This window comes from Cricetulus griseus, assembly GCF_003668045.3.
Source record: "Cricetulus griseus strain 17A/GY chromosome 1 unlocalized genomic scaffold, alternate assembly CriGri-PICRH-1.0 chr1_1, whole genome shotgun sequence".
In the NCBI taxonomy this organism is placed as follows: domain Eukaryota; kingdom Metazoa; phylum Chordata; class Mammalia; order Rodentia; family Cricetidae; genus Cricetulus; species Cricetulus griseus.
The window spans coordinates 216,391,006-216,403,126 of NW_023276807.1; the positions used below are offsets into that span (position 1 = coordinate 216,391,006).

The 12,121-nt window shown below is 36.6% G+C and overlaps 1 protein-coding gene across 1 annotated transcript in view; it reads right to left on the reverse strand.

Moving 5' to 3' along the window:
• Positions 1–12,121, reverse strand: part of Kpna3 (karyopherin subunit alpha 3) — an 82,435-nt gene that overhangs the window by 17,899 nt on the left and 52,415 nt on the right. Inside the window, exons 3-10 of the mRNA XM_027390380.2 lie at positions 9,191–9,280; positions 8,980–9,009; positions 8,819–8,871; positions 8,618–8,713; positions 5,451–5,536; positions 3,136–3,222; positions 2,627–2,796; positions 1,607–1,651 (exon numbers count right to left, since the gene is read on the reverse strand). Of these exons, the coding sequence (XP_027246181.2) occupies positions 1,607–1,651; positions 2,627–2,796; positions 3,136–3,222; positions 5,451–5,536; positions 8,618–8,713; positions 8,819–8,871; positions 8,980–9,009; positions 9,191–9,280 (657 nt within the window). The remainder of the gene's footprint in view (positions 1–1,606; positions 1,652–2,626; positions 2,797–3,135; positions 3,223–5,450; positions 5,537–8,617; positions 8,714–8,818; positions 8,872–8,979; positions 9,010–9,190; positions 9,281–12,121) is intronic.

The following is a 12,121-nucleotide window of genomic DNA, read 5'->3' on the forward strand; positions in this document are numbered from 1 at the left end:
TCACCTATGGACTCTTATTCAATGTCCGTGTTTTCATCAGTCCCCTATAATCTGCAAAGCTTCATCTATGCTGGAAAATACTCTCACAGAAAAAGTTCTATAATTCTGGTCACTTTCCTTTCCTTAGCTGTGCCTATTACTATTGTTCATGCTTTCATCATCAATTTCAAGTCTATTCTAAGAAAATAGCTCTGCCTATGTAAAACTTTTTCTTAGCTGTCTGTTACAAATATCAATTCTCATGTGTTTCACATATAAATGTGTCACTGATCCATCTGAAAACCATTCACAGCCTCACTCATTTCCAGGCAAAGCCCAACTTTTTAAACACAGGAGCCAAGACTTCAGATCAACTTGACATCAAGCTTTTGAGACACTGTCTACTTGTACTCTCTAAAACCTCAATGATTTCAAGTTTTCAACACTCTTCCTGGTGTTCCTGAAATGATGCTCAAGCTGACAAACAAACAAAAATACTACTGGAGTCAACTCTATGACTTCAGGCAGAAATATCACCTCATAGGACTTTTTATCAACTAAACGGGTTGATATATAGCAAGAACATAAAATCGTATCCCATACATTTTAAACCAAAGAGAGATGTCATCTTGACCATGCCTGCCTCAATTTCCTTGTACTCATAACACTGTAAATATTTTATTTTGTTATGGGTTTTGTTTTCTTTTGACACAAAATCTCATGTAACTCAGGCTGGCCTTGTACTCCTAATCCTTCTCCTCTGCCTCCCAAGTGCTAGGATTACAGGTGCATATAACACCCACACCTGGCTCTTATACTGTTTGTTTCAAATGTTACTTCCTTGGTGTTATTTTTAAAGTTGCCAAATAAAATTATATGGACTTCCATAATCAGGATTTTGGCTATTTCTCTATTATACTTTCTTGTTTGTTTTTACACCATGTCGTATATTTTTGAGATCATGGTAGAGGCCATGGATCTGGCTTCAAGTCTGTTATGGGCAACTGTTTATTGTATGATCAGAGTGGTTCATAAAATTCTACCATTTTATAAATATTTGTAGTTAAAAAAAAAAAAATACTACAGCAGCCTCTGCCCCCTCCACATGGATTCCTGAGATAGCACAGCATATATGTATGTTTACACACATACACAGATAGATTGTATTTTCTTATACATACATATCAGATAGCTTAATCCACAAGTTAGGCAGATTAAGAAATTAACAATAATTAATGATAAAATAGAGCGATGATGGCCATGTACTATAAAATTATGAAAACATATTAATAATTTATTCTGGTTTTTCATTTAACATTTTAGACTGCAATTGACTACAGTTGACTGAAAATTTGAAAAGTGAAACCACAGACAGACAGAGAGACAGAGAGACAGAGACACGCACTATCTATCCTTAATCACTTCACAGATTAACCATCCAGTGTATTTGCTGACTGGAAGATTAAAGACAAAAATTGTATCAATCTGATTCAAACTTACTCTCATTCTCCAAAACCACGGGGCAAAGGGGGGGGGCACAGGGGAAGGGGGAGCACTCTAGCACTCATTTAAAAAGCCCTTCTGGTCCCATCAAGAAACAAATCCCACAATGACACACTTTACTCACATTTATGTCCGTATGGTATATGAGGACACATAAAGCTGGCAAAATCTGAGGAAAGAAGATAAATTGCAACACTAGTTGATGGACATGTCTTAATAAAAGCAAACTGTGACACAGAAAGTAGTAACTACTTAAAACATAATGTGAACTATTTTGAATATCTATTTTAGTAAATTCAATCTGAAAAATCAAAAATAGAATTTCAAATGTCTAATTAAAAGATCCAAATAAATCTGACAAAGTTTAATACTCCTTAAAAGAAAGTTAATTATTTCAAGAAACCTTATTTATGACATAAAATGTTAGGTGAGAATGGAGATGTTAGCACACAGGCATACAGTGACAGTTAAGAGAAATTACTTTTCAGTTATCATCTAAATTTTTATCTAATAAACTGTTTGAGTAGAACAATAGATTTAGTCAAGAAAATTGCAACCAATACCAAGTATAAGATTTGTTTGTTGACCCTGAGCCTAACAGATATTTTATAAATCTAGAGCAACTAAGAATGGCTGCTAGGGACTCACACTCAGTAAAGTGTCTTAACAAAAAGGGACAGACACTGGATAAAGACACAGATTATAAAGATGCAGAGTCACTGACTCTCTATACAGTCCAGTGAATAAAGGTTATGTAAGATTTTTAAAATTTAAAGTAGACCACATTTCTAAGAACATCAATTTTCTCAGAAATCAATGGACTGAATGCAAATTCACTCAAATTACTTGCATATTTCTTATTAAATCCATCAGGCAGTACAGCAAAACTGGACTTCCTCCCCCCATTTGAATTCATGTTTTTGATTCATGTAAACAGCCATGAAAAATATGCATTAAAATGGACTGACTTCTTTTTGCTACTATACAACACTCAATATTTTGACATATGGTATGTTATACTTAAAACAGAAGAAACTTCATACTTTCAAAGAAATCAGTATATGCTCATTATATTCCCTGTACACTAATACCTAAAGCATAAACAGGGATATAAACCATCTCGCCTTTACAATTCTGCATTTACCTCCTGAACTGTCTCCATAGGCGGTGGGGGGTCCTTATTCCTGCAGAGATTGACAATGACCCATGTGACGTTCCGAAGGAAGGTGATGGGAATGGAGGGATTGATGAAGGACAGAAGAGGTTTGACAACTCCCAGTGATATGACATAATCTCTACATTGAGGACCATCACCTACAGAAATGAAAATTGTATTTAAAAAAAAAATTACAGTCAGGATGAGAAAGTCTGAAATGTGTGCAATGGCTCATGTTGGGACACTGATGTCCTATGTTTCCTCACCATTAGTCAGACACCAAGTGTCTGTGACTTTGATTTGTGGAATACAAATTTAACTACTACAACATAAATTATTCCTTTTACACTTAAGTAACAACCTTACAAATGTTTATGAATACAATCAACTCACATGAAATTCAGAGGAAACATAGTGAGTAATGGCCATGCCAATGTAGGAAAAAAGTTAATTTAAGATTCTCAACTAAAGCCTTTTCAAACCTAAATTCAGCTTACCTATAATGTTTCCCAAAGCCCACACCGCTTGTTCACAAACATTCTGATGTGTGGAATGGAGGAGTCGCAGAAAAAGTGGCACTGCATCTGTATGTAAGAAAAATTGGGTTATCTAATATGTTCACAGATTTCAGCCCAAGTAACTTAATATTCACAAGTCAGACACATACTATAGTTGTCCATGCATAAATGTGGCATGCATACATAAAAATAACTAATTTCAGCATTTTAACATGATAATACTTGAGTAATAAAGCACCAAACAGAGCCCAAAACATGCTACTATGCCATTAAAAAAAGAAAAAAAAAAATCAACTTTTTAAAAAGTTCCCACCACAACCAGGCCATGATGGCACTCGCCTTTAATCCCAGAACTTGGGAGGCAGAGGAGACAGAGGCAGAGGCAAGGCCAGTCTGGTCTATAGAGCTAGTTCTGGGACACCAGAACTATTTTACAGAGAAACCCTGTCTTGAAAAACAATAGAACAAAAAGCAACAAAAAGTTCCTGTTACATGTTCCCATCCCAAACATGCAACACGTAGACAACTGATGGTTTTGTTGCCTGCTAACACTTCTGTGTGTGTGTGTGTGTGTGTGTGTGTGTGTGTGTGTGTAGGGGGGTGATGGACATACTATTCCTTATCACTTCCATATGAAATCAAATGATGTAATCTAATAAAACCAGAGAGAAGGGAGAGAGGGAGGGAAGGAGGGAGGGCCTATAATTTAAAATAATCAAATTTCTTATTCTTTCTATCTTTATTTTTTGTGTGTATGGGTGTTTGGCACCACAGGTGTCTGTGGATGCCAGAAAAGGTTATCTGATCCCTTAGAATTGGAATTAGAGATGGCTGTGAGCTACTATGTATGTGAGTGCTGGGAACAGAACCTGGATTCCTGGGGAAAGCAGCCACTGCTCTTAACTGTGTAGTCATCTCTCTAGTCCCTAAATTTCTTACTACACACTAAACTTTCTACTCTTGTGCTAGCTCTAGGACATTTAGCTCTACTTGTCACACATAATTTACTCAGCCTTTTTATTAAAAATAATTCGCTTTAAAATAAAAGAATGTATCACTGTCAGTACAGATTACATTTTAGGACTTTGGCAGAACTACATGTTCATCACCTCTCAAAGAGCTCTCCTATCTTGACTAACTACTAACCACTTACCCTTCCATTATTCGTACCCCAGAACCAGGCAATCATTCAATAGATGACTTTTTTATTTATGCATTTGTCTTTCTGGACATTTCAGAGAAATCACACCAAATGTGATTTTTTTTTTTTTTTAAATGTCTGGTTTCTTTTACTTCGTGACTCTGAAGTTCACTTATTATGTCACAGGTACCAATGCTTTATTCTTTTAGACTATTAAGTAACATTCTGCTGCATACATTTTATTGTTCCATTAATAAGGGTCTTCTGTAACTATGACTGATGCTGCTGTGAACATCTGTGTACCAATCATTGCACACATGCTTTTTCTCCCCATTTCATCTAGGTGTAACTGGGGACACATGGCAAATTCCAGGAGTAGCTTTAAAAAAAACCTAATGTTCAAAGTATTTTATATTCCCACCACTTTTAAATTGTTTATAATTTAAATAAAATGCTGATGTTAACTTTATAGTTTCTATTAAAACTTGTTTACAACTACAACCAGCACCAGATCAGAAAAGTTATGTTAATTTCAGCCATAAAATCATAGTGGTTTATCTTGAAATAAGCAAGTTTACCAATGTGCCAGGTGCAGAAGCACACACTTCTAATCCCAGCAGTCATGAGGCAGAGGTAGGCTGATTTCTGTGAGTTTAAAGCCAACCTGGTCTATACAACAAGTTTCAGGTCAGCCAAGGCTACACATTGAGGACCTGTCTCACAATTTATCACAATTAAAGAAAAAAAAAATTTAACCAGTGTATGTGAGTCAGGTCTAACACCTGTAATCCCAGAACTCAGAATGCTAAAGCCAGACTATCCTGAGTTTAAGGTCAGGCAGGGACTACTCAAAGATAGACCTGGCTATACACCAAGACCCTGCACCACCACACCCTACTCCCCAAAACAAGTATATGCTGTAACATGAAAGGCCTAAGCTCCTTGTCATTCTTAGAAAATATTAAAAACAAGATATTTCAGTCCTGTTATCAGGGGATGGTCTCTACCCTGAAAGATAAAAGTGTATTCTCATGGAAAAGATAAAAAATCATTAACATAAATACTTATACTGTAACTTCAAAATATTCTAAGATGAAATCCAGTCTTTAGTACAAAACCCACTGTCATCATTAAAAAGAAAGATTTGACTTACTAGACTGTACAACAGCTTGAGTCTGTGCAGAGGTTCCTGATGCTATATTAGTTAGTGCCCAAGCAGCTTCAAACTGTAGTGAAGGACTGTTAAAAATAAAATAATCCTTTTAGACATGAAACTACCACCTTAACTTATTAACTCAAACCTACACAAGCATCTTACCTGATCTTTCAATTTCACTTGTTATATTCGTCACTGGCTGCCCATCTCTACCTAACCATCTGACTGCTTCTCCAAAATCACCACCAACCTGCCTTCTTGATGGCCATTGATAGTTGCAGCCAAAATTTTCATATCACTTTAATACCAGCTGAGGCCTCCAGAGTAGTCTTAAAACTGGGAGCCCAACCTGAGTACACTACACCATTTGGGTTACATTACAAAACTGTAGCTATTACAAGCATGCATAATTCTGCTGTTAAAGCATTATAATTTGAGATCTAGCAAAGAAAGTAAAAATCAAATTTACTCTTCTAAATTTGACTTTAAACAGCAGGCAATGACAACCTGATAAAAATGCTATCATAGGTGGGCTGATAATATGTATAGGCAATAAGAAACAGGTCAAGAAAGCTGAAGTTAAGGATGCACAAAAATAAAACTGTGACTGTTGGAGAGATATGGTCTGTATCTCAAATTCTAGGCTTCAGAGCTACAGTAACACACACCTTTAATCCCAGCATTTGGGAAGCAAGTGTATCTTTGTCAACTGGAGGCTAGCATGGTCCACATAGTGAACTCCTGGATAGTCAGGGCTACACAATGAGGACCCTGTCTCAAAAAAAAAAAAACCTAAAAGAAAAGAAAAAAAAGAGACACAGACAGAAGAAAGGAAAGGGTAATGGAAGGGAGTAAAGCCAGGTGCAGGCCTGCAATTTTAGATACAAAGCAATTGGGTGGTGTAGGTGGTAGTGGGGGAGATGGTAAAGGAGCAAATTCAAAGTGGCCCATCCAGGTCAATGAACAAAACCTCAACTCAAAAGCAAAAGCAGAAACAATGGCTGGAGACATAGTCCAGTGGCAGAGTACTGCCTGCCCTACATGAGGATGGGGGAGGGGAGGTCAGAGTCAGAATCAACAGCACGCAAATAGGTAAAAGAGGTTAAAGGTTGGTATAGGAGAGATGTACTAAAAAGAAGTAACACAGATAGAAGAATATAATGTCGGAAAGAACACTGGAGAAGAAAGGCATATAGCCAACAAAAAACAAAATGAGCCAAAAACTAGGGAATATAAAGAAAAATCTTTATACAAACACTGAAGAAGCAAGGGAAACAAATGATCAGTTACAGCAGCAGTGCAGATGGAAAATGATTATTACATGTCAGAGAGAACAAACAAAGTGGAGTAGACAAGAGATGACAGGATCAATTCTGGCAGAAGGCAGGGGATGAGAAGGTATGAAAGAGACTGGGGTTAGGGGATGTTAACGTGATGATGAGACAGGAAGTAACAAATAATATACACTACACCAAACTGGAAGTGGGAAGAGTTAGCAAACTATTAAAGGAGTCCTAAGAAAACACTGAAAACAGGGGCCATGAATGGGAAAATGGGAAGATACAAGGCCAAGGAAAGTCTTCTAAAGCATCATGTAGAAAAAAGATAAAGATATAAAAACAGCTGAATGAAACAAATAAACAATGCAGAATACTTTATATAAATTATGTACATTTTCTCACAACCATCTAATTTTTACAGATGGGATGCCTGGCAGGAGTGGGAGGACCAAAGCTGGGAACCAAGAACAAAAAGGAGACTTAATGGCAGATGTAATATGGAATTTAATCTTTTAACCAGCTGGAATAAAATTTATCTTTATTCAAATAAACTCTGCTATGGAAAATATACAGCATTTTTAAAGGTGTTAAGTATAGTCACACATCTTAATCTAAGTATCTCTTGCTCCCAAAGAGACTGAGACTTTCCAGACCTCACAGCTCAATGGATAATCCCCCTTGAGATCACTTAAGACGGTGTACTTGGTCTGCTAGCCTACTAGGAATTCTGCCTCTTGAACATAATTTGCCTGTAAGAGAACAATGTTAAATTCCTCATCCCTTTTCCAATGTCATGTTTTATGTACTGACCAATACAGAGCAAAAGCCCTTTGTTTGGGACAGACAAGGACAGGGGCATATTCAAACACATATAGAGCAGATTGGCAACAGGGACAAATCAGACATATACAGCAGGCAGAATACAGATAGGCCTGTAACCACATTGTACAGACAGATGGAAGACACTAGGAGAATAATGAAAATTCAAATCTAGGCTTACTCTTTGTCAAATTAATCTAAAAGGAAGTGGCTTTGTTTTCATTCCTTACTGCACATCAATGCATTTTAGTGTTTGCTGAGGTTATCTTAAATACATTAACGGACACAGTTAGGCCTAGAGGTAGAGGGAGGATTGCAGCTACTGTGGAGGTATAAGGTGTTCTTAAATACAAATACCCTTAGCAACAGCACTTTATACACCACTGTTTTTATTTAATCAACCAAAAATTTCTTGGATATTTAGCAAAATATCTTGTTTCAGGCCATATGTTCAAAATGCAAAAATAGTATTCATTTTAAAGAATTCTGGAGTTCAAACCAAGTTAATTCGAACTGATGGAATTTAATACATAGCCCTGAGAAGTGTCTATATACAAATGGAATGAGGACAGATGTTTCCAAGATGTCAAGAACTACCATCCCTCCCTTCTCTTCTGGGTAAGCAGAGTGCCGTCACATGATACAGAACAACTAACTATGGCTGGGGTGCTATTAGAGACTACCCAGAGGATCAGTGATCAGTGGGACTGTTCCCAGGGCAAGAAGAGCCACATGGTTCTGGAAACCATTCATGCTGACTAGTCATGAGGCTAATCTATATATAGACTCATAAGCATACAGTGACTCAAACACTATTTGGGATGTTTAAATCCCATCAGAGTAAGTAAGAAAATTACAAGGAAATGTATGACAATTTAAAAAACATAGGCTAGGCATACAGCTCAGTGACAGAGCACCTGCTTTAAATGCTTACTGTCTATACTACCTTAAAACAAAAATAAATCTAAGCCTAGTGAAAGCAAATTACCACTGAACCCTTTGGTAAAATATAGGCTTTAAATTTTAAGTTAACTGAAAAAAGTAAGTAGACAAATTCAGACTTACTTATCATCCCTTTCTAGACATTTGACTAGAATTGGTAAAATCCCAGATTTTATTAGGTCATCAATTGGTGGATTTCTGTCACTGGATAATAGTTTCCTATAAAAAGAAATATAAGAAATTAATTGCTGTTGTTCTCAAACTCTGAACACTACCCCACTTCTGCATGCTTAGTTCCAAAGGAAGGTATGGTTCAGCTCTTACCTTGCTGCCTGGACAGCACTCAACTGGACTACAGGGTTATCACTTGTGGCATTCTGCAACAAGAAGTGTATATTTCAGACATTAAAAAAAAAAAAAAAAAAAAAAAAAAAAAAAAAGATTTTAAACCATTTCAGGATGGTAATATTAAATTAACAACATACCTGCAATATAGCTTCTAGTGTTACATTTTGCTTAAAAAGAAAGAAAGGTAGTTCAGCAGAGAATATTAACAAAAATATTTACTAGTCTATCTGGTTATGAATTAATATGCCTTGTAATTATCATTATCTAATTTCTCTTAAATTTACAATAACGTCCCCTGGTTTTGACAAAAATATTTACAGGCACATTATAAAAATGAGGGTAACTTACTGCTTTAAAATCAGCATCAACATCTGAATCTTCTAAGCTTTCTTCTTGGGGAACATTTCTCTTTTTCAGTAAGTGCTCATCTCTTTTGTTCTGAAAGGTAATCAATAAATGTTTAAGAGTTCTTGAAGGCTGTTGTTAATGAAACTGTCTTTGATGCCAAAATTAACAATAAACTAACTGGTTTAATTCCACTAATTGTGTGGAACCCCACCCCCAGTCCATTAAGCACAAGTGTTTTGATCAACACTGCAAGGGTACTTAGAGTACAGTACTATGCATCAAGCAGTTTTCATCTACCTACTGCTAAAAGATGCCTGAGGCAATTTATTAAAAAGACAAGATCTTAAGGATAAATATTAATACCTAATTGCAAGTTGGGAGACATAAGGAATAGGAATTTACTAAATGTCACATAAATTAGCACCAGTTTAAACTAAACTTTTACTATCTCTTACACTTCTACTATCATTAGAACCACTATTCCTAGGGGCATGAGCCACAGTCTCTTATGGCTTCCAGGAATTGAATGAAGGTTGTCAGGCTTGTACTGCCAGTACTTTTATTTTTTACTGACTGATCATCTTGTCAGCCCAGCTTATACTCTTGCTACCTGAATTTTATAAACAAGAACTCTTCCCATCCTCTATTTAACCACACATAAATTGTTCAGAATACTAACTATGCCATTTTAAGTATTATTTAACAGCAACAAATTTTTCAACTTAAATTTTGAATATACTTCTGGTGCCCAGTATTTGTGGATGTATGATTCCAACTGAAAGTGATTTAAAGTCTTAATATACATGGCAAAATTCAGATCAAACAGAAAATAAAAATGACATACACATGTGCATAACATCCACTTTTGTCCTATGTACAAGCTAGCACATTTAAACACAATTATGTCTAAATAGTCAGTTCATTCCCACTTTTGAAACATCATTCTTCCTTAGTAACTACATAAGTAACCAATACCAGTTATCTTTTAAACTATAGTACCTCACAGATGGCAAAGCCACTGATATCTATGTATCTCAAGTTGCTTCACACAGAATATTTATTAACATATAGTGAAAAAATGGTAGATGGCGCTCTTTGGTTTTTGTTTATTTGGTGTGAGGTGGTTACTAGAGACAAAACCCAGTGTTTGCACAAGCACTCTACCACTAAGCCATACATGCAACCCTCAGATGGCATTCTTGGCCAAGTGACAAAATGTGCTACCAGCAGTAAATTAACTCTGTGTGCTCCATGGTCTGGTGAAGGGGGGGTGGGGGAAACAAACAAACAAACAATATACCTTCGGCATTATTCCTGATTAAACTAGGTTACCTTGCAGAGAACCAAACAAACCCTAATCTACCAATGAATTAAAAAAAAAAAAAAAAAAACCTGTATGCTTCAAAGATGCAGTCACTAAAGATGAGAAAGACTGGGGTACAAAACTCAGTGTCTGGTCTTGGATAGGCTCTGACTTAAAATTTGCAAACTGAGTTGACTCTATTGATTTGATGATGTAATTCTATGTTAATTTGACATGATAAACGAACTATTACATAGAAAAGTCTCTTTCTATGGTATATGAACTGATATACTAAAGTTAATAGGAAATCCTGCTATTATATGTAGCTGGTTCAAAGAAAAGTGCATGTGTCTAATATATAAATAAAAAAGAAAGAAAGCAAATATGGAAAAGTGCTAACAATCCAAAGAAGCTAGGTGCCATAAGGGTGTAGAGTGGTTTTTGTATTATTCTTGAAGTTTTAACTTTCAAACTACAAATCTGAAATTGTATCCCCAAAACTAAAATTAATTTTATTTAAAAGTTCAAACAAATTAACTTTCAGCACAACTATCACCCTGGCTAGTTTTTTTGTCAACTTGACACAATCTAGAGGGACTCTTTGTTAAGAAAATACCCCCATAAGATTTGTCTGGAGCCAAGTCTGTGGGGTGCTGTCTTGATTGACAGTTGATTTGGGAGGGTCCAGGTCACTGCTAGCAATGCTAGGCTGGTGGTGGTCCTGGGTGCTCTAAGAAAGCTGGATGAATAAGCTATGAGGGGCAAGCCAGTAAGTAAGCAAGCAGCACTTCCTCCATGGCCTCTGCTTCAGTTCCTGCCGACTTCTCCTACATGACTACAAACTAAAAGAAATAAACTCCTTTCTCCCAAGTTGCTTTGGTCATGGTATTTAGAAACCTTAAGAAACACCCATTCCCCAAACTTTTCTAACCCTGATCCCTTCTATTTTCATACTGATTTACTCCAGCTGCTCAGCACATGAAAAGTTAAGCTCCCAAAGTCTTTCAGGAATCTTACATTCCATCCATCACGCCTATTCTTCCAGGTATCTACATAGATTCCCCAGTCTTAGGACAACATTCAGTCATGATATACCACAATGTGTCAGCTTTGGTGGGTGTTCTTGCCATTTGCTCTTGTTGCTTCACTGCCAATAGATCTTGAGGGTGTACTTAACTTTTCCTTCTCCTAGCGCATACTTGATATTTGCTATCTTTCTATATAGTTTGTATCAAGTCTAAATCTTTTTCTTTAGACTAAAATGGGAATTGTAGTGAGAGATCCAACCAGCCTGTGGCACCGACAACGACCATTTGGGTGTGGTCCCAGGTGCATATGTGTGCGTGTGGGATTTGGTCTGGGGTCCAGGTCAGGCTTGCTCTCTCTGGGTTCCGATCAGGTGACAGAGAGCAGCTGGGTGCGGATCCTTGGAGCTGGAACTTGTGGGTCATAAGTTTCTTATGTAAGTGACTTCTCCAATAAAATTAAGCTATATTTATCCTAGTCCAGTGTATCTTAATCTGTACCTCTACAGGTGTACCCTTATGTAGATAGGAAGAACATTCCTCATATTTTTTGTTTGGGGGAACAGTGTATCACTAGGTAGTCACCTGGAACTTATCCCTATC